The sequence below is a fragment of the Ambystoma mexicanum genome, chromosome 11, assembly GCF_040938575.1.
Source record: "Ambystoma mexicanum isolate Mex_15411 chromosome 11, UKY_AmexF1_1, whole genome shotgun sequence".
Taxonomy (NCBI): Eukaryota; Metazoa; Chordata; class Amphibia; order Caudata; family Ambystomatidae; genus Ambystoma; species Ambystoma mexicanum.
The window spans coordinates 980,112,826-980,136,188 of record NC_090934.1 but is presented as its reverse complement, the minus strand read 5'-3'; the positions used below and the strand labels follow the sequence as shown (position 1 = coordinate 980,136,188).

The window sequence follows — 23,363 nt, the reverse complement described above, 5'->3', positions numbered from 1 at the left end:
TTTCAAACTTGTAATGAGGCCCACTGTAAACAGCCTCAGTCTGTCAGATGAAAGGCATTACATCTGACCGAGACAAGAAAATATGTTGATAAGTGGATTTCATTCTACCCCATTTGGGATCTCAAATTTCGCCGACTATACCTGAATGGGATTTAATTGTATATATGTGTTTATGTAGTCTATAATGGTATACATCAATTTCCAATAAAGAAGTGGGCAGGAATGAGCAAAACCCACTTAAATTAAGGAAAAAAGGGAGAAATAAAATGGACCAGCAGGGGTAGGTGTAGATGTGGAGGGCGGCCAGATAGTCACATATGGCAGGAGAGAGAAGGGTTTTTGGAGGCTCTAGAGGCTGAAGAAAGCCGCCCTGTAAGAGATGGCGACACTGGAGGTTGTATGGGGGAGTGGACAGGGATTACCCAACAGCCTCTCTCAACACCTTCGTCTCAGTACTCGTGTTTACCCATGCCACCATCCACCCTGTGAGAAAGCACTGTTAGAGCCCTGTTTGGGAATGTTGACAGTCTCTAGATAGACCTCAATACACCAAAACGACAGAAGCTTTGAATGTGCAGTTCCGCAGCGTGGTCGCGGGACTGGGCACTCGCCCCTTTTAACGTAGACAGTCTGATGAACAAAGAGAAAGGGACCAGGTCCTCGTGAACCACAGACATGTTTTGTAAACCGGCAGGTGTGGGCATATGGCTGGCTACTATCAATGAGTCCAATGACCACTGCTACTTCTTAAAGGTCTCGACCATGGACTCATATGTAAAAAAAGTCAATCCGAATAACAAAGAACATGAATCACACCTCACAACCTGCGAGTTATTAGGAGGGGCACTTGGGGAGAAGGCAGAACCAGGAACCATGAGTCAATCTCACAAACCCTCAGGAGGGACATGAGGGTCTCACAATTCACAGGAGTTACTGGATCAGTTAGGGTTGGCCATAGAATATACAAGGTGAACCAGGCAGTCCAATGCTGAGAAAGTATGGATAACAGCTGGAGGTTAACGGAGTGCAGAGAAAGAAACACATACAGTACAGGAGGATGAGAGGGGGAACAACATGGAGAAGATGGGGCTGGAGGATGTAGAGAAAGTAACACAAGGAGAAGCACCACATCAAGAAAAGATCTGAGTAGGAGGACGGGAGACAGGAGGAAAAGAACACCAGGGAAACGTCAGCACCAGAATGAAAGAATTGGAAGGAAGAGGGGGGAAATATTCCCAGTACCATGGAGGGAGAGAATGAGAAAGGGAAGATAAGACGTGAAGGAGGAGGAAGAAAATGACCTTAGAAGAGGAGCAAGAGTTGAAATCATCCCACATGAGAGTGTGCAATAAGGGAGAAAGGGAAAGGAGAAGGAGCAGGAAGACGACTCTGCCAGAGAGGGAGGATCTGGCTTGCAAGTGATCTGGAGGATGTAGAAGGAAGGAGCAAAAGAGAAAGAGGAGAGAGAAGCAAAGGGACAGTTTTAGAGGACGTCCTTCAGCTTTAGATTCAAATCCGCAGATGTAAGGCACGAGAGGCGCATGCCCTGTAGGGAAGCTGTATTCCTAGACCCTGGCCTAGACTCAGAGCCACCAGGAGGACCAGAGCCTGTGTTGGGGTCCCAAGAGACGAGAGCCTATTGTGGACTCTGTTAGGGCAAGACCTCGGTTTTGGGAGTTTGTGCTGTTCCATTTTATGCAACATAAACCTCTTCTTTCTTTTCCTAGATCACTGAGCTTATTTTTCTGGTCAGAGGGACATCTACTTACGTCTCCCTGCACACTGATGTTCTGTTCATAGCCAATATGGAACCTAAGCATGGGTTATGGTTAAGTACCCCACTTAGGCACACAGCAATGTTATCACTCTACACTTGTGTTTTGAAGTAGGCTTGTGGCAGCTGTAATCTTTTGGCATCACCAGGGGTGCAGTCTGATTTTCTGCATTAGTAGTCCAATGTACTAGTACGGTAGCCTTTGGGGTACTAATTCTTTTTCCGTTAGTGCCACTCCCGGCCTTTTTGTTTTGCTCCATTCCATTGTGGGAAGCATAAAATGGACATTAGGAAATTGTGGGCTCAATCTGAGACAGGCGCTGCACCCTCTAGGGTGGTTTGGATTAGTTTAGATTAGTCCTATGTCCCAGAAAGCCCTGATACACTAACTGTGTGGATGGAGCAGAGTGTCAAGCAGCTTTCAGGGCGAGCGTGATCGGCTGGCCATCAATACCTTTGATTGTCTGCCTGGTCTGCGATTAGAGGGCTGGCATGGGCTAGTTTGTGAGTGAATGTGTAAAGCTAGGCGAGACCCTGTGCATTCCTTAACCTGCTACTTCTTACCGGATTTACTGGATGGTTGGCAACAAATAAGAGATACAGATTTTCTAGGGGCAAATTTGGTGATACCGGCTGGGCTCTGCGTCCTTTGTACTTTGCTCCGTTGTTTCCTCACTTGGCTGCTGGATGTCTGTTCTTGGCTGTTCTTCATTGTCCTCCTCACATGCTGGACAGCATGTCCCATGGTGGGACTGTTTTTGAGCCTTTTTAACACCATCTTTTCCATCGTCCAGAAACAGGTCTCCTGGGTTCTGAAGTGGTAACTTATTGCAGGCTGCTTCCACTGTGGTAGTGTTAGGATCGAGTCGAAGTGAGTATTCAGTGTGCTTCATTCAAGCGCTTGCCTTTCGCCTCCCTCCAGGCTCCAGCATCTCCAACCGTTTACATACAATTCCCACTTCCGTGTTCCCATTACAGGTTCCAGAACTACCTGCATGCTGAGCTAACACAACGCTTTTACCACTAGTGAACGATGGCATGGATGATGGATCGGAAGATCGAACAGGTAGCCACTGACTTCTATTGGCATTAATCCTAATCTGCCACCTTTCGTCTCTGGTTGGGACAGAAGCTCTTCGAGGAGGGTCTCCTATGGTGTTCCCTGGGATAGATTGCTTCCTTTTAGGCACCTGTTGGACGCAACAAATACTGACTTTATCCTACAACCTCTGTTCCGCCTTTTGTCCTATGGATTCAGATGGGAACATTTACCAACACTGAAAACACCCCTAAAATGGCTTAAATGTACTCACTTTAACAGCGATTCTTTTCCTGAGTCCCCCTGGAGTGCCTAGATTTTTTCACAGAATGTTACCATCTACCCAGTATTTACTACATATTTAATTGTGTTAAATCACTACTCTGCCCTCCTGCTATGGAATTGCTCTGCAATGCGGTTTCTGGTCTTAGTTACAGTTTAGCCATCCTTTTCTAGGGGTGTATTGAGAAAATACTGTTCTGGTATACTAAATCTAAGCCTAGCCTGAAATTTTTGGTGGGCCTCAAGGAACTGTTAGAAAGGTGTTAACCCCCTTCTTCCTCTCTCTAGGTACTGTATCAAGTCTATGGTCTAGATCTGTATTCATGATTTTACTATGCGCTAGATGTGGATTACTGCAAATATCCATGCATGGGCATATGAAGGTTCTGATCATGGGTGCGAAAACGCATTGCACTGTTATCTGGGGTTCCCCTTTTCTCCTCACGCCTTAGCCCTATAGTTTCCAAGCATACCAACAGGTAATAGTCAAAACTTTAGTTTATGAGTGGAAATGGTCTGCCTTCGGTCCTTTACTGTTTGTATACATGCAATGTTTAACTATGTGCTATGTTGAACTCAAAGAACTTAGTAACTCTCTAAGTAATTTTAGAACAAAGTATATACTTGTCAGTATAACAGTTTGGTGCAGTCTCTCGGGGGTAATTATTGGAGATAATTGTACCCAACTGCCAGCCTACCTCCTCCCTTGAGTGAAGCCGGACTGCTGTGCATTGATGCCCTTAAAAAGTTTGATCTATCTTTTGGTTAGAGCCATTTCTTACCATTAGGTTACATGGTTTTACATGCACGGCCATAGTTCTGTAGAAAGATCTCTCCAACAGCTCCTGAGGGACCAGAGCCTGTGGCGCACTGCCGGGAAACCAGAGTCCTCTAGTGGGCTTCCTGTAGAGTCTTGCTTTGATCCCGTTCCACCATTGGCTTGGGGCAAGACAATGACTTCAGCCTCACAATCCACCCTGTGAGAATGTGGGTTTCACAAATAAGCCAGAGACAGCAAATTGGTGAATTATTTATCGGACATTTATATGGCGCCTATACAAGTGTTTCCGTTAATGCCGTTTATTTTCTTGGTCTTTTCTCAAACTGCAATTGACCTCTTTGCAGTCTTTCTCTTGGCTGTGCTTGTTTCCTGTCAGTCTTCACCAATATCTTCATTTAAGGCTCTTCTCCTCATCTCGGATAGATCCACTCCTGAATATGCCCAGGTGAATTGTTGTTCTTCCCACACCTCCTCCTCTGTCAAAGGCTGGCAATAGAGTGATTGAATCCATTATTACAGGCTGTTCCTTTAAACCTCTCTGCAGACGTAGAAAAGAGCAGTCCCTAATCCCATTTGTCCCTTACAATCTTGCAGTATGGTTTGGCTTGGCTGTGTACATTGCCCAGATTAGAATATATCTCCTTTCTGCTGCATTCTCCTTTCTGGAGTTTATTGTGTGATGCAAGGTATTGTCAGACAATACCTTGCATCACACAATAAACTCCAGTATGCCAAGTCAGCGTGAGTAAGGACAGTAGACTACTGTCCTTACTCACGCTGACTTGGCATACTGCAAGTAGGGCCGGCACCTGCCTTGTATCCTGGAAGCTTCCATGCAGGCGCGGCGAATGCCCGTGCCTGTACCGGTGTCTCTGCTACAGAGTCCAGCAGCTTTCAGCATGTGGTGCGCTATTACATGGGGCACTAGTGCAGTGTGAATGGCAGCCACTGTGTCAGCCCCTCTATTGTTGCCCGCTGACGCAGCTTTACCTGCGACGTCACCTGCCACAGCAGCACTGGCACCCCCTCTGTTGGCCGCTACCGTGGCGTCATCTGCTGTTGCGGGGTCACACCCGGCACAGTCGGCCTCGGCAGCTGCTGCCATAGTATCACACCCCTCTGCCACAATCAAGCCCTGACGTTCGGGCAGGGGAACGGAGCACGACATAAAATCCATCTGAGCCAACTGACATCCAGGAACATGAAATGGAGGGAATTAAAATGGTTGTAAGGACAAGAGCCACTGTTGGGATTAGTGTACCATTGCCGACCAGGGACCCCAAGTATTTGGTTTAGAAGGCAGCCACTGTTGTCCTTCTTGGGTTCAAATGTACTCCTGCTGACTGTAGGGTTGCCAAGACTATCTCCAGATGATGAAGATGCTCGTACCATGTGATGCTGCGAATGACTGTCGTCCAAATATGCAGCTGCATACCTGCTACGGCAATGTAACAGTTTGTCCACAGACAAAAGGGTAATACAATGAATTGGTAAAGTCTTCTAGGGGTGGCAAAAGTGGTCTTCTCCTGGTCTTCCTTCCTTAATGGTACCTGCCAGTAAGTACCCTTTTGTCAGGTCTATGGTTGTGAGAAACTGGACCTGCCCCAATCGTTCCAAGAGATCATTGATACATGGCATAGGATATGCGTCGAAGTGAGAGATGCTATTCAGACATCTGAAATCCATGCAAAAGCATATAGAGCCATCAGGTTTAGGCACCCGCACTATTGGGGAGCACCAGTTACTGGTGGGTGGCTCTATCACACCAAAGACCAACATGGATTTCACCTCGTCCTCCACCACCTGGATTCAGGCCTCTGGAATACAGTATGGCCTTTGTCGAATTACCTGGTTGGGTATGGTCTGTATCACATGATATGCTTTGGGCATTTTCCCAGGTTTTGATTAAATGCATTTGTTATACTTGTACAATAGTTAAGTCATCTCATTGCTTATCTGTCAGCAGAGGGTTTTATCTGTAGATCCCCAATACCACCACCAGACAGTCAATCTGAGGTGCATCTCTCCTGGTTCTGTGGGATCAGGCACATTATTTCCCCCTTATGGAGCCTCAGTTACAATAAGAGCCACTACTGGTGTGGGTTCCTCCCATTTTTTAAGTAAGCTCACATGGTAGATCTGAAGAATATGTCATCTGTCGTCTTGGCATACTTCATACGTTACAGGACCTAGGACCTTTTCTATTGCATAAGGGCCTTTCCAGGAAGCCAGAAGATTATTTTCAGTTGTCGGAAGCAAATCCATTTCCTTGTCGCCAGTTTGGAAGGTAAGCAGACACGTCAGGTTGTAATATTTCTCCTGAAGTTTTTGGGCTTTTTTCAGATTTTTCTGTGCTATTGCTTGTAGGGTTTGAACATGCTTCCCTAGGTTGTGTGCATACTCCGTCAGTTATTTATTGAGCTCACTGGGTCTCCCATTCCTCTTTGAGTAGGTCAAGCATTGACTGGGGTTGTCTTCCAAACAAAAGTTAAAACAGAGAAAACCCAGTGGATGACTGAGGTGTATTCCGTAAGGTCATCAGTATTAAGGGGACCACTCTGTCGCAATCCCGGCATGAATTGTCCAGGGTTTTGCGCATCATTCGTTTAATTGTATGGTTGTATCTCTCCATTAGACCATCTGTTTGTGGGTGATAAACGGCTGCCTTTAAGTGGGTGACATGCAAGGCCTGACAGACTTGCTGTACTAGGCGTGACATGAAGTTAGTGCCTTGACCCGTTACGATTTTCTTGGGTATACCTACCCATGCCATAAAGGGAATAGAGATCACAAACTTGTGTTGTGGTTAAGTTCCTTAACAGAAACATCTGCAGATACCGGGTAGCATAATCGTCAAGCACCAAAAGATATTTGTGACCCCGGCTGGATGGTTCCAATGGACCCACAACATCCATGCCTATCCGCTGGAAGGGTTCCTGTCTCGTGGCATTCATTTAGTTATTTTTTATTTATTTACTGGACATTTATATGTTGCCTATACACAGGTGTCGTCAGGCGCCATAGGACAAATTGAGGGAAGGGGGTACATAGCAAAAAACCCAAAGCAAAACAACAGTTATATTAGCCTTCTGACAACCCTACAGTGCAAGTAAAAGACAAGGTGATAAGTACAGGGTATGTGGGAGAAGTGCAGGAGTAGGGTGCCCAAAGGGAGGGGGAGGGCAAGTGCTGGGGGGGCCAATATGGCAAGTGCAGAGGACTGAGTGGGGGAAGGGAAGGTGCAGGGGAGCCTTAGGTACTGCGGCTCGGTTTTTCAGTTGACACTCTGGACATTGTTTACAGTATAAGGGGATGTTGCCATATATTCCGGCCAGTAGAATCTGTGTAGAACCTTTGAGGCTATTTTTTCAGTTCCTTGATGCCATTCTCCCACTTGATTGTGGTCTGCTGCTATTGCAGTGCTCCTGTACTTCAGAGGCACCAGGAGTTGTTGTATTGGCTCCTTGTTGTCTTCGATTACCACTCTATATAGGAGGTTTTTCTCCTTCCAAAAATGTGCTCACTGGTCTCATGGACACTAGTAACTGATGGATTCTCGAGCATGGCGGAACGTAGGGTCTGTTTCTTGGGCCATTTTAAAGTTGTCCCCTAGGCTATCGATACTCCAGTCTACTGCAGCCGGACACATAGTTTTGCTCTTTCATATATGTTTGTTTCCTCTTATCGTTTCTCATTTTCCTTTCTCTGGTCTATCGGCTTTGTATCTCCTCTTGGGAAAACAGGACCTCTTTCCACCAATCTACTTCCAATTCCTTGATGATTTCTTTAAAGCCTGGGGCATCTGAACCCAGCAACAGTGGTTCCGGAAGGGTGGGTAGAACTGCTGCTTTTATACGCATGTCTCTCCCCTTTATTGTTATGTGAACCCTTTTAGCGGATATGGTTTAATATCGTTATGTATGCACCTTATACATACCACCTGTTCCCTGGGTCCGTTGGTCCAACAAGCTTGCTGCTTATGGCAGTCTGTAGACTTCCGGAGTCACTATGGCTCGGGTATGCAGACCGCCGCCTCTGCTTCACAGACATAGGATATATCTTTTTGCTTGCTCTCCCCACCCACTCGACCCATTTGTCTGGAGGAACGTCACATAGGCCCCTACATCGATAGGTTCCGGTTTTGCCTTCTCACAATTCAGAGCTATGGGGCCCCATTCTCCACATTCATAACACTGGGGTGTCCGTGGACTGGGTGCCGGGAAAATCCAAGACAGTATCACCACATTCTCCATGGACTTCAGTTTTCATGCTTCCCTTTCTGGCCTACAGGCGTACGTCTCTGCGTGGCAGCATGGCATGTGTCTGGAGTTATAGGAGGTGACTGGAGTAGGGTTCCTCTTTGCGGTCATGAATATCATTCGTCCCATGGCTGCTTTCTGATAAGCTGAAGCGATGTTAACGGCCTCCATTAGCTTGGGTTTATGATGTTGCTTAACCCAGCATTGTATAGGTGGAGGCACAGCATCCATGAATTGTTCAGGTTGATAATTTCGGCTGCATCTGCTGTGGACGAGGTGGAAATTTGTAGCCATCGTTCTTCCATATCCTTTACTCTATAAAAGTGTAGCGGAGGTCCCAAATAAAGCCTGCACTCCAGTCGCCCATTTTGAAGTACCAGGAACATTCACACCAAGATATGTGACGTATGATGAGCAAATAAACCAGCAGAGAGCCGCAGTAGGGCTCTGCCCAGTACCTATCAGAAAAGCAACACCTATCGAAGTATCTATACCGGTATTACCCAAATTGTTCGTTTACAATTGTTTGAATGAACAATTGACCGAATTTAAAGGGTCACAATTGACCTTTTCACAATTGACCATATATATATATATATATATATATATATATATATATATATATATATATATATATATTTGGGTTTGGGTGGGTGGGGGATTGCGGGGGGTTTCCCCCCGCATATATGTTACAATTGACCTTCATAATTTGGTCAATTGTCATTTGAACAGTTGTAATATGAACAATTTGTATACAACCTCGATACCCAGACAAGCATGGACAGTAAGGTATCCATTAAGAAAATCCTACCAGCAAAGGAGACGAAATGAAGATCGCCTAAGTACAATCCCGGAATAAACCATAAAGGTCTTAATGGAAGACGAATGGTGACGTCACAGGGACCCGGACAGGCGTACAGATAGAAGAAATAACGACCCAAGAATGACACAAAGAGACGAAAGCCCATGAATAAGGATATTGTGAACCTAAAAGGGAGAACAATGTTGAAATACCAAGAAGCTTAAGCTGTAAACAGGATGAAAATATTGAACCAGCTAACACCTGTACATATGCTTGGAACCGCAAGAAGGCTAAGAAAACAGTATGGCTTGCTATGCTAAGTAGAAGAATAGCGCGGCAAGCGCCATTATACATAATCTACCTCAAAACAAAGCACATATTATAAGTGTGATTCCACTTTGCACGAAAAGCAGAATCAACTCAGGTTACTAAAGGCCAAATGAGCAGAGATTCATATTCTAACAAAACGAGAAGAGACCGCTGAATCGAAACTCGGCAGATACAACTCGTGCCAGGAGAGCCAAGGTCATACCAATAGAAGGAATGAAAAGTAGCTACATATAATTGAAACTTAAGAACAGAATATCCTATCTCTGCAAGGTCGCGATAAGGAAGCGTAGGCAGGTGGCTGAGCTAAATAAGAATCAAATACACAAATGGAGAGAAACAAGACAAATTCATGGTGTGGGAATCATGTGACCAGCCGAGCAAGAAGGAGCACGGGTTCACACCTACCCCTGGCATCCGCCCAGGAAGAGATATCAGAACTTTTCCAGACAGAAGATGCAGTTTCGAGGCCAACCACAGTAAAATAATTGACACATAGTTGCTGAAGTGATGATTGATTGTAACCTTAATTGGAGGAAGGCCAGGTAACTAGGGGGCACCCTGCACCTGGCTGACCATTCTGCGTGCTGCTAAGCAAAGTGGAAATGTATGCATGGGGTTGGTGCCAACCCAATCACAATGGACCAAATAATCTAGGGTCCTATAGTTAGTAGAACCAATGGGACGTCGTACTTTTAGTGACAGCTACAGTAGTCATTTTGAAGGAAGGGCTTAGACGCCCACCTGACTGTGTTTACCCAATCCCCTCACTCCGATACCATATACAGATATAGTACCTATATTAAAGTTACCTTTTCCTAACAAATAGAATTGCATATTAACTTTTGAGTGTTATACGTCAATTATGATGAGTTTTCAGTATAAATACTATGATTGTTATGAAGTCCATTGGAGTTGAAGCAAGACGGATTATCGCATCACTGCTGATTTCCATAACTCCCTGTTTTTTGCACTTGTCATTAAACGGACTCCCTTTGCCAAACCATTGAGTTGTCCTTATTGATTGGTGTTGGAGTAATAAATCTGCACCCCCATCCATCTCAAGGGTGCAGCTATCTCGTCTTAAAATACGTTGGAGAAAAACCTCGGCTCTATGGGCCGGCCGGGGGTCTCCGGAGTACAAAAGGGTGGTGTTGGAGTTTCTCCAGGATTCAACCGGTCTCCCTGAAGTTGATGCAATATGTCTCCATATCATGGCCCATGCACTCCAGAACCACTTTCTTTATGTCATCATATGGAGTATCACCGTTTGGGTTTGCGGCCCAATAAGCACTCTACATTTCAGCAGTCATAAAGGGTGCTATATATTGACCCATCTTTCTGTCCGCCAAGCAGCGTTGAAAGCGACTCTTTAAAAACGGACAAAAAAATGCAAAGGGTCCTCTCCACGGTATATTTCTCTAACACTGTTGCAGGGATGTATCTGCAGAGTATGTTGTAGCGTCGTGGCTCACTCAGTTGCTCCTGCTGCACTTGAATTGCCAATTGAAATGCCTGGTGGTCAGCTTACGCCTGTTAGCTTTGCATATGTAAAGCCTGTAGTAGCTACTGTTGCCCTTCTGTCAAACACTTCAGTAAGTTTTCCATGGCGTTCATCATCTATTCCACCACCAAGGCTACCACTTGTGAGAATGCGGGTTTCACAAATAAGCCAGAGAAAGCACATTGGTAAATTAATGCAGTTGATTTACTTTTTCTTTTCTCAAACTACAATTGACCTCATTGCAGTCTTTCTCTTGGCTGTGCTGGTTTCCTGTCAGTTTTCCACCAATATCTTCATTTAAGGCTCTTCTCCTCATCTCGCATAGATCCACTCCTTAATATGCCCAGGCAAAGCGTTGCTCCTCCCACACCTCTTCCTCTGTCAAAGACAGGCAATAGAATGATTGAATCCAATATTACAGGCTGTTCCTTTAAAGCCCCCTCCACATGTAAAAAAGAGCAGTTCCCAATCCCATTTGCCCCTTACAATCTGCCCGTATGTTTTGGCGGTGTACATTGTCCAGGTAAGAATATGTCTCCTATCTGCTGTATACTCCTTTCTGGAGTTTATGGTGTAATGCAGGGCATTGTTGGAGTTCAGGGAGCTGCTGTCCTGACTCACACGGACTTGGCGTACTGGAAAGTAGTGTCGGGACCTGCCTCGTTGTGTCCTGGAATCTTCCATGCTGGCGTGACAAATACCTGTGCCTGTACCAGCGTCTCTGCTACACAGACCTTGTCTGGCGCTATTAAATGGCCTTCTACTGCAGCGTCCAAAGCAGCAACTGTGTCAGCCCCCTCTATTGTCGGTCACTAACACAGCGTTACCTACGGCGTTACCTGCCATGGCAACATCGGCACCGAAACACCCTCTGTTGGCTGCTACCGTGGTATCTCCTGTTGCGGGGCCGGCCCCGGCATCCCCTCTGTTGGGGGCTAACGTGGTACCGTCTGCTGTTGCGGGGTCGGCCCCGGCACTGTCGGCCTCTGCAGCTGCAGCAGCAGAGGCCTGCGGTTTTATCACACACCCATAACAAACAAAAAAATAGATTGACAGAGGATAAAACCAAATGCACCAGGAGCTGTGATACTCAGGTTTGTTTGCAATTTTTCAAGCCCAGGAGGACTGCAATTTGCTAGGACCATGAAAGATAGGCACTGGAGTTCTTCAACTTTCCTGGAACAGCTAGTGACTGTGTGGACCATGAAGGGCGATAGCCGGCTGATCACAAAACACTTCTTACACTAGAGAACCAGGACTTCAAATTATGTCCCATTTTAGACTAGCGTTATTCCCATGTATGCACTTTTCACTGAATGTTGGGTTCCACTGGAGCTCTGCACTGTGTACCGAGAAACATCTCTGTTGTGTTAGGGCTAGTGCTTATTAGAACCTATAGACCTTACTCCAACACTTGTGTTTTGTCACAAACAATAGGAGTCAATCCTTCTTATTTGGTGTCAAGTCCGCTGTGAATTCCTTTGCCTTGTGAGAGTAGGTAAAGGAGAATGATGTGAGGGAATTATTCCCATAAAGAAAAGGAGCAGAAGCAGATGGGAAAAGAACAATGGAGGAGGAGAATTGAGTCAGCATGCCCAACACGCAGGAGATACAAGGGCTTACTCAAGTATAGGCTCAATCTTCAAATGTCAGAATGAACAGTCGAGGGAGAAAAACACAGTACAAGCAACTGTTCCTGCATGAAAGGAGGTTCTTCAGTCTTCCATTTTATATAAAATTAAGAAAAAAACCAGTCTTGCATATAAACGCCTACTATTTATATCGTTTCGATAAAACATCTCATTTAAAATGACTGGCCTGCATACCACGGGTGGAGGCACAATCCCCCAACCTGCAAACCAGCCTTGCTACTTGGAGATGAATTATATATTGGTACCAGCACTGCATGACTGACTACTGACATTAAATGACTGTCATGTAATGTGGTATTTTATAGAGCAACATCTGACCTTTTGATGGTCTCTTGAGGACTGCTCAGAAAAATTGTAGGTTTGAAATCCTAAAAAGTAAAATGTTGGTTGGAAAGACCATTATTTCGACATTCTAAAAGTAAAATTCCATATTTTAGCTATGCTACATAACTTGAAAAGAACTGTACCTTTTCGCATTCTCAGGGAAGGTAATGTCTTTTCAAATCCCAAGGATGTGTCAGAGCCCTCTGACTTCATAGTTCAAATTAAAACCTACAAAACGATGGAAACATATGTACCATACTGCATGTTTACGGAGGTTCTGGCTTGCAAATGGAAGCAATGATTTTGAACTCCTATCAAAAGTATCTAAGATGTCACCTGCTACACAAAGCTCTGAAACGTACACTGTCAACATAACATGGCACAGCGCCTTATAGAAATTGCAACGTAGTATGCTCTGCATGGCCATGGTACTTTGTAAGAAATCCCAGAAAAGATGACGGATCGAGGGGACATGGTTTAAAACCATACTCGCTAAGGTTTGGACTTTTACGACTACAATCCTCATCAACCCTCCACCCCTGGCTCCAAAACCAGAAGTGGACTGAATCCTAAAAGGGAGGAAGGAGAAAGGCTGCAATCCTCCAGCCAAAACCAAAAGGAGGCTTTAATTCGGATATTTTGAGACGGGCTAGGCTCTCCAGCTTGCAAAGGGCCCGTATCTCCCACAAGAAAACACAAAGACCCGAACTGGAAGAATCCAGGCCCGCCCCACCATCACCACCAGTCTAGCTGAAGACAGTGGCCAAGAAGTCCTGGCATCTGCTCCTCTCGCCAGGACCCCAGAATAGGGGGCTTTCTGAATGTCAATCAGTCTTAACAAAGCCAATCCAAAAACGCAAAAGAAGGGAAATAAAAGAACAATCTCCAGAAGCAGGAAAGTCACTTCCAGTCCTCAATCGCACCAGGTGTCCAATGATTAGCAAACATTTCCAATATGGTTACATTGTGTCTGAATGTCCTGAAAGCCGGAAATTCATTCTGCTCTTGAGGACCAGAGTTGAATACCCATAACTCTAGAAAAATATATGGTCTTGAGCTGTGGATATCCATAGCAGTTTGTATACCAATTGCGGCATTTATGAGAAAAAAATGGAACTTAAGTACAGAAGCGGCATCTAGCATTAGCTAGATACCCAAATGTATATATATATATGCGCTAGAGGCAAGATGAGGGAGAAAACCAGGGCTAATAACATCTAGCACAGTACGTTACCTGCACCATCACTTCTGCACATACACAGTACAATTTCTTACTCACCAAGAGTCCAAGCGTGCACATGTTGAGCCCTGATAAATTCATGCTTTAAAGGGCAGCAGGATTGCCAGTTTCCCGGACATGGACTCCCCTTCCTAAAGTAAGGACTTGGATGACGAGGAGAACGGCAGCGGTAACCGCGCGCTACAGCCGTACAGCCCCGGCAGATATGTTCTAGCTCAAGAGAAGCAGGGCGCTTCACAACACGTCAGAGATCATACAGTTTGATCCAGGATGTTACATACCCAAACATGTTTACAGATCTAAAAACAGATATAGGCTGCCACTTGGCCAGCAGTGTTGCAATGTTCTGTGCCCTCACAGTCAACCCACCTCAAATGTGTACAATGACATCTGCAGTGTCTGGGTCAGCTGCGGTGCAAGCGAAATACAACATTTACACACAAAGAAATACATAGGCTCACAGGGCTGGATTGGGAACTAAAAGAGGCCCTGGACATAATTACTGGGGACAAAAAGAGGCCCTGGAAATCATTTTCAAAGTGGCCCCATATGACACGTTTTTAGCAAGCCCAATGCTTTTGCTATGTGAAAATGTGTAAATACCAGACAAAAGAGGCCCAGGGTGCAGATGCCCACCTGGAAATCTCCAGAGTTCCCTATAGGCCAGTCCACCCCTGTCGGGTCCGCTCTCCAGACTTAGGACCAGAGAAGGACCAGAGAAAGACCATGCCACTGGCAGAAGTGCTTTAAAGTAATAAAAGCAATTGTGAACACTTGTATTCATCAGCTCTAAATCGAAATGGAGGATCTCTTCCCTTTGGTGACCCAAGGTGGATGTAAATTGAAATAACGTATCCCCAAAGATCGAATTACAAAATTGCAGAGCCCACTTGCCCGCATTTTGTAATTCAATCCTTTGGGATTTTACCCGTTTGTCTCTCGCACTGCCTTTAATGTATGCAGGGGACACCACCGCAACCTCCGCTGTTCGGTATTATGGGCTTCGATCTAATCTACCATGCCTAAATATGTATTCGTCATTTTAGATTCGATCTTTTCGTGCAATCCCACCCAAGGTTGCTCAGGATCTGATAATAAAAGTATCCAACCCTCTCACTATGAACTTTCTTGCATAAAAATGCATTAAAAAGTTGCCACCCAGGAGGCCTCATCCGTTTCAGCTGCCTGGTCAAGCACATTAACACGAATGGGAAGAAAAGGTGCATACTAGCGTATCTACATCCAAATTGAGGGCGCACAAGTCTGTAGTATGAATGGCAGTGCCAAGGGTTTTCATACCCCGGAGGGCTAAAACTGAGGGTAGTAGAACCCTAGGAAGCTCATGGGGATTGCCTACTCGTCTTTGTCCCAAAGACTGTAAACTGGGTGATGCCAGAGGAGTCGCTTTCAGCCCGCAGGTGAGGTCAATCAAGGAGCCTGCTGGACCTCAGAGATGCATGAAGTGGCCGTGAACAGAAGACCAAGTGCTGAAGATGGTTTCTTTGAAAGTTACAATTCGACATTTATAACTTCAGCAACAAAAATGGGAATGGGCTTCCTATAGTCGCATATATTCATGGAACAAATCGCACAGAATGAAAACAAAATAAATGGCAAACAACTGTATAATCAATACCATCACTGATTTTTTAGGTTTTGGACTTGGCGATATAAGGTTATGATTTCGCAGAGATTTTCGAACATATATCTTCCACGTGGCTGAATCTGGGTTCTCCGTAGCATAGCACCTCCAGGCAGTCTGAAAGAAAACGTGTACAGTGTATGAGATCTTAACATTATGCAACGTTTACAACACATGCTGCAGATTAGGACAAACACTGAACGTACTTTCATTCAGGCAATTATTTCCTGTTAGTTATGATAATCAAATCCTTTAATATGATTTAATTTCATCATTTTTTTATTTATACATTTTTAACACCAGCCTTTTGTGCAAAAACACAACTGAGAAGGAAAAGGAAGAAACAAAAGCCTGAAAAGGGTAGAGCGATCATGCATGCCAACATGTGCAGGCTCTTGCTTAGTGTTTAAGTATGTCTCTTGATGTGGCAGTGGCTCTCCACTCTCCAATGATTTGCAGTCACTCTTCCGCAGGCTCTTGGGTGACATGTTTTTTCCATTTTCAGGCCCAGGCCTTCCCAGGTTTCTCCCAACCAGTCTATTAAAACATTCTTTATATATCCCCAGCAATCTACACCACCACTGGTTTCCTCGTTTAATCTACTCTTTTATCACCTTGGCTCTCTATGTACATGCATGCCTAGAAAAAGCTGCCCATTTGTGAGGCTTTTCAGCTCTGAGGACGGTCATCTTCTCAGTCCAGAAAGTCCGCTTCATTTTTTATTTCCTGATGCTTGTAGATTTAATACAAAAATCAAATAAAAGTGTGGGCGCAGTGGCTTCACAGGACACCGGCACAAACTATCATCCATTCCCTTCGTTAGTCTTTTATCAGGATCTCCTTTACTGGATTTGCTCCTCTTGGCCTTTACACAAGGTGGGACCAGGCCACCGGCGATTGTCCTACAGGGCAATAATCCAGGATAGAGCCCTTACTGGTTTTTTCTAAATCCTTCTCTGGAGAGGATTGTTAACACCTTTTGTGGCTGGGTGGTTCCTCGGTTTGTTTTTGAGTTTTTCTAAGGCCAGACTGTTGGCTTCTGCTACAGGCCCTGCTTTCCTTTCTGAATGATACATTCGGTTCCAGAAATCCTCGCCAGTGACAATGTATGGAGTTCACCTGCCTACTGGTGAGCAGAAACATCTGTGGCATTATACCCTAATCAATATACATGCTAGATCAGGTTCAAGACTCACATGTTTGTGTAGTATTTCTTAGAGCCATTTACAAATCCTCCTATTAAATATTGTATTGTAATCAGAAATACCTCCCTGCTCTAGAGTAAGTTGCTTTTTCAGTGTTGCAGTTTCTGCATCTGTAGATTCTTCGAGGTAAGACACTGTGCATCCTCATAGCAAATGTCTTTTCTCTTTCCATTGGGTAGTGCGGGTAAAATGCAACGGTATTAATGTATACCGCTGCATTACCATATTGCTCAACTATAACTTTGGCTGTAAGTTGGAGGATTCACCTCCAGCTATGAGGTGGAGGTAAATCCACCAGCTTTCTGCCAAGTTTTGGGAGAATTAACGCAACGGAATTCCTGCTACAGTAATTTCGCCAAAAATCCCAAATAGAGTCCTATATAGTCCAAATAATGGGGACTAGCACCACTAACCGCCACTTGTAATCTGGCAGCAATGCTTCCAGATCAAAAGGCAGTTACAGTAATTCAGTTTAGTGGCAGCTCAGCGGATTTACCGCACGCATAAAACCAAACCTATAATGAGGCCCCATCATGTCTTGTTCCATGAGAGGTCTGTTTCTAAAACAGTTTGATTCATGAGGAATAGCAGCACGTTGGCCCTTTTGGCTTCCGATTCACAGATTGTTTTTTTTTAACATTAGTCTGTAGTTTATCTCTGCAACAGATTTGTATGCAGGAGGGAGTGTAATGGTCCCAGCAGCCTGGCAAAACAATTCAGCCATAAGGGTGTAAGTGTACCGATGCATTTATGTATTCTTTAGGGTCTTTTACTGTCCCTTACAGTGAGACCTGCTCGGCTGAAGAATCTTTCTCTGACCTGGATCAGACTGTCAATGTCATTTCAGTGCACATCAAAAAACCAGTGTGCAATCATACTTGTGTTATGCAGTGAAAGTACTTATTTGTTCTCAGTCCAGTAGTGCTGTTTTCACAGAGACTCTCAGAGCGTCGCCCATTCATGTGCTCTTGAGCATCAGCTTGTTTCGACCTCATTCAACTGTACCCAGGTGAGCTGAAGCCCAGGAGATCAGCATAGAGGATCATGTTTATCTGGAAGCAAAACATCGCCACAGCAATTGTTGGTGTGTCAAGTTGAAATGTGTCGACATCTAGGGCTGTTGCAAAACATGAGAAATCATGACAGGGTCGGGATTCCTCACCAGTGGAAGATCAGAGAGGCGTTGCTTTGATGCAAAGGAATTGTGCTGCCTCATTGGACAGTTTAATAAAGAGAGGCTGATATCAGGGTGAGTGGACAGGGTTAGAGAGATCTAGAATTAGTCTCAAGAGGTTTAGGTGTTGAAGTACAGTTTTCCTTCTTATTGCAGCTTTGTAGAGTGTGTGTTCTGAAAGATAAGTTTGGCTTCTTGGAGATGCTATTTTTACCACTTGCTTTCAGGGCAGCCATTTCATACCAATGTTTAAAAATTGCTGCTAAAAGAGGGCTTCCTGATTCCCTGCAGTTTATTGCAACATACATCACGTTGCACAGTTTTGGAATTCACCAATTTGCATATTTTCAGTTTCTGTCTGGACTGAGAGTTAATACTTTCCTAGTTCTACTTGTGTCTTTCACTCCCCATCTAGAAGTCTTAGAATCACCTGATCCCCGTAGCGTTTTAGGTGAAGAGCACGGCTCATAACTTTTAATCCCACAGGAAAACACTAAAGATTCACTCTGCTGCCTTCCTGTAAGGCAGGGAGGTAACTGTAGCACCAAAAGAGACTTTGGGGGAGTGGTGGGGTGGATGGGGGGCGCAGGAAGGTTTATAAATGCAAATGATTCCCAGGCGAGCCTGGCACTAGTTTAAGATGGGCCGTCTTTTCTCAACACCATTTAGATTAGCTGAAACTGTCCAATGCACCCCGTCCCCTCTCTGTGCCCCCTCTTTTGATCGCCTCTTTGACAGGATCTGGAATGCAGCATTCAGGGTAAGCTGTTAGGGTATCTACACCTATTCACCCTCTCCCCCATGCTTTGAAGCAATCGTGAATTTAAAATGCATCAATAAATATGTCTATTTAGATGTGCTATTGCTTATTTTATTTTGCAAAGTGTAGTAACTCTTGAGGGATTAGGTCAACTAGCACTGTCTCTAGGTGAAAGTGGAGTAAAGTGACACATTACTATGGATTAGAGAGCTGCTTGCATTAGATATAATACAAACGGAGCATAGGGATTGAAAGGAAAGATGGATCCAGATGAGTGGGTGGGGGTGAGTGGAGAGTAGCACAGGAGGTGCAGAATCTGGAATATTTAGGGAAGATGAGATCCTGTACATGGAAATGAAGAGGATCTCATCTCTAGGAACTAATTGGGAGGCCATATCAGGTTGAGTGTCTTGTGATGAAATCAGCGGAGACAACCCAGAATCCCAGCCTAGAACCTCCTCCCATGTGATCAGGGGAAGGCATACGCTACCTGATCCTAACCCTGGGGGTGGTGTCACGTGGGAGGATCACATGGGAGGAGAAGGCTGTCATGGGAATGTGCTGACTCCGTCAGGAGAGACGTGGTATATCCATCCTCTTCTGAGAATGCATTGTGAAAGTATTTAAAATTGCATTGTGAAACCTAGGCCTTTTCCCCTTACACAGGACTCTCAGACTTAGGTGTGTTTTTCTCCTGTATTCAAAATTGCATCGTGAAAGTAGTGCCATTCTGTGGTTTTGACTTCCTAGCAAAGCATTAATCTACCAAACCTCTACCATTGTCTGAGCGCCTATAGTCTTGTCCAATTGTCTACTATTGTTTCGTCTCACTCTGTCTCATCTGCTTGTGCCCCTCCCTGTGTCCTTGCCTAGTGCTTTCCCCTCCCTCCCCCCTTCCTCTTCTCCCCGCCCACCCTATGGTGCTCTCTGTCTCTCCTATCTTTTCTAGCTGCTGCTCTATCGTCTATCCTGCTCTCCTCACAAAATCTGGTAGTAAGAGGTTTAAAAAGGACACACTGGTCTCCAACCCAGGCCTCCCTATCACTGACACCTATACCAGTGCCTCCTCTAGGCAAACCCTCATGACATCCTCTGTCGTTCCCTTCATATGGTCTCTGTTCTCGCCTCTCTCTTCTTCTCCCATTAATGGTGGCACCCGGTGGGAGGCCCTGCTGGCCTCCTTCGACTCCTCTAAGGTCATCATAAATGTTTACATGAATGGTACCGTCTAGGTCCAAGGCCCTCAGGCCAACCTTCTCCTCTTTGATGAGGCGCTGGAAGCATCTATCAATATCCTTCCTTCTCCTGCTGCCCCCCCTCTTCCCTACACAGATTCCTTGCCTCCATCCATTCTGGTCTCCTCCTTGGCTACCTTGCCCTCTCCTCCCTCTTCTGCCCCCCACTCAAGCTTCTTCTACACCTCCGCAGGGCATAGTGATGATTTGTACCCCTCCCCAGAAGTCTTTCATGGACGGCAACCTTCTCCATATTGGCACTCTTAACTCTCGCTCAGCTGTCAAACATTCCTCTGACATCTGCTGCTTCCTCGAAGAACCTGATCTCGATGTCCTCAGTCTCACCAAGACATGGTTCATGGCCCGCTCTGTCACAAGCTTTGACACTCTCCTCCTGACGGCTGCAAGATCCTCTCCATGCCCAGGTTCAACCGTTCCAGAGGGGTGTAGCCCTGATCTTCCCCAAGTGGATTCCTGCCTCTGTCATTCCTACGCAAGCTTACTCCTCTTTCAAATGCCTCATCTGCAGGCTCGCTCTCTCTCCTAGCCATTCCCTTACTGTGGCTACCATCTATCAGCCACCTGGTCAGATCTCCCCCTTCATCTCTGAGTGGGCGGACCTCTCCTCTTCCCTCCTGGTCTCGACCACTCAACTTTAACATCAACCTGGATGCTTCCTGTCCTTCCTCTGGACTCTCTTGCGACCTCTGCGACTCTCTCGCTCTCTATCCTCCCCTCTGGCCTAACTCACTCTGCAGGGCAAACTCTTGGTGTTCTGATCTCTACAGACTTTCCCCTTTCTATCCCTCTCACCACTCCTCTCTCCTGGAGTGATCACTTTCTTCTTTCCTCCCTGCTCACTCTCTCCACCCCTCAAGCTAAGCCAATTCCAGCACTGCCACCTACCTTCTCGGTTATCCGACCCATAAAGCATGTGTCAGTTGAGACCTTTGCTGCCACTTTCTCACCACCCCCCCCTTTGGCTGACTCACACCCTGATACAGCCCTCTCCATGCTCCACTCTGCTATATCTGATACTCTCGATGTTCTTGACTCTGTCATGAGGATTCGCTTGAAGCCCAAAGCCAAGTGCACTCCTGGTACGACTCAGACCTCGCCACCCTTAAAAGCAAGTGCATTGTGGGTTAGAGGAAATGGCGTGCTTCCGTACATCCTCTGACAAACGGGCCTGCTGCCTGCTCCAAAGGCAATACTGGCTTTCTGTCCGCACCAAGAAGAGAGCCCATATCCAAGTCCACGTCTCTGCGGCATCTAACAACTCAGCCAAACTCTTAAAAATTCTGCAAGGAGCTGGCCAATCCTGCTGCACTCTCTACCTCTCCTGTCCCTTCGCAGGCCCTCTGCACGGCCCTGGCTTCTCATTTCATCAATAAAACACAGAACATCCTGTCCTCTTTCTCTCTTCCTCTCCCCCTGCCCCATCTACTCCCTGCTGTTCCTCTGACCCTTCTTCGGCCACCTCTCCTCCCTCCTTTGCTTTTCCCTTGTTCTCCCTAGACAAGTCTGATCTATGAAAGTCTCGTCAAAACAGGTTCACCCCTGTACCTCCAAAACCACCAAGGACCACATTGACACCTTGGCCCCTTCCCTGGCTGACTTCTGCAACCACTCCTTCGCCATTGGTGTCTTCCCTCACCCCCACCCCTGAAGCACTCCCTTGTGCACCCTCTTCTTAAGAAACCCACAGCCGCCGACCCCTCCTGCCCGGCTATCACCCAATCTCCATCACTCCTTTCCTGGGCAAACTCCTGGAAAAGCTGGCCTTCTCCCAGCTTAATCTTCACACTGAATCTGTTGGTTGTCTCCATGACCATCAGTCTGGCTTCAGAGCTGCCAGGAGCACGGAAACTGCTCTCCTGAACATCCGTGAAGATCTGCTTTCCAGCCTCGATTCCAACACCCCCTATGTCCTCATCTTACTTGATCCCTCTTCTGTCTTTGACACGGTCAACCGTGCCATCCTGTTTAACAATCTTCGTGATAATCTGGGTATCACCGACCAGGCCCTTGCCTGGCTGACCTCGTTCCTCTTTGATCGACCCTCCCAGGTCCAACTTGGGTCCTTCCTCTCCTCTATCTCTACCTGTGGTGTTCCCCAGGGTGTAACCTCTCTCCCTGGCTGTTCAACCAATACCTGGCACTTCGTGCCCACTGCATTGCTGCTCTCTGCCCCAACTTTCAGTGCTATGCGGATGACACGTTTTCAGGCTCCCTTCTGCCACCTCTTCTCCTTCGCTTATCTCTGACTGTCTGCTATCCAGCAGTGGTGTGCCGCCAATGATCTCTGCCTTAATGCCAGTAAGACTGAGATTCTCCTCATCGGCACACCTGCCCCCTCCTTTCCTGTCACTCTCTGGCCAGCCTCTCTTGGCCCTATTCCTGCTCCCACCTGTGAGGCTACAAACCCTGGGGTCATCTTCGACTCCACACTCTCCTTCTCTCCTCACATCTCTGACGTCTCTAAGAAGTCACACTACCAGCTGCGCCACCTCAGAGGTATTCTTCCTTTCCTCTCCTTTCCTCAGAAGCTCACTGTCTCCAGAACTCTGGTTCTCTCTAGGCTGGACTACTGCAACAGCCTCTTTCTAAATCTGCCTGCTTCTACTCTCTGCAACTCATCCAGAACAGGACTGCGAGACCTGTCCTTGGCCTAAAGCCCAGGGATCGTATCTCTCCAGGACTGAAATCTCTGCACTGGCTCCCAGTGGCTGCGAGGATTAAGTTCAAAACCCTCTGCATTGTCCACAAGGCCTTTTGGGGCCTGGGGCCTTAATACCTTCAACTCTCTCTCCCTAAATATCTTCCTTCTCAAGCTCTTTGCTCATCCACCTCCATCTTCCTCAGGGTCGGTCGCTTCTTGCAGCGAGTTGGTGTTAGATCTCTTTCTTCTGCTGGGGCCTCCATCTGGGACAGCCTCCCTGCCTCTCTGAAATGTGAGGAAAACCATCTCCGGTTCCGGAAGCACCTCAAAACCTTCCTCTTTACTTCTGCTTTATCTCCTCCTCTCCCCTGCTGAACTCCTAGCTGAAACTTTACTGGTCACCTGGCTACCCTCTGATCTCGAGCCCAGGTCCCCTCCCCCACCAGCTGCACCCCTGCACTGCCTCCCTGGCATCCCCCACACTTGGGGACTGTTTTCTGTATCCCTAAAGCCCCTACCAGCACTTGACACTTGATGTCTGCACTTAACCTTGCCACCAGCTGGCCATACTTTTACTTATTGCTTATTTATTCTATTTATTTTACTGTCGTTCCCATGTACTGCACTGCCCCCTCCCCTTTTCCCCCACACTTTTCCCCCTTCCCCTATACTTGCGCAATCTCAAAGTCACTTAGCCTAGT

At 46.2% G+C, this 23,363-nt stretch overlaps 1 protein-coding gene across 1 annotated transcript in view; it reads right to left on the bottom strand.

The window, feature by feature from the left end:
- The window catches only part of KCNQ1 (potassium voltage-gated channel subfamily Q member 1), a 1,232,969-nt gene that overhangs the window by 371,600 nt on the left and 838,006 nt on the right, over nucleotides 1–23,363 (bottom strand). Inside the window, exon 9 of the mRNA XM_069624134.1 lies at nucleotides 15,621–15,743. Within this exon, the coding sequence (XP_069480235.1) occupies nucleotides 15,621–15,743 (123 nt within the window). The remainder of the gene's footprint in view (nucleotides 1–15,620; nucleotides 15,744–23,363) is intronic.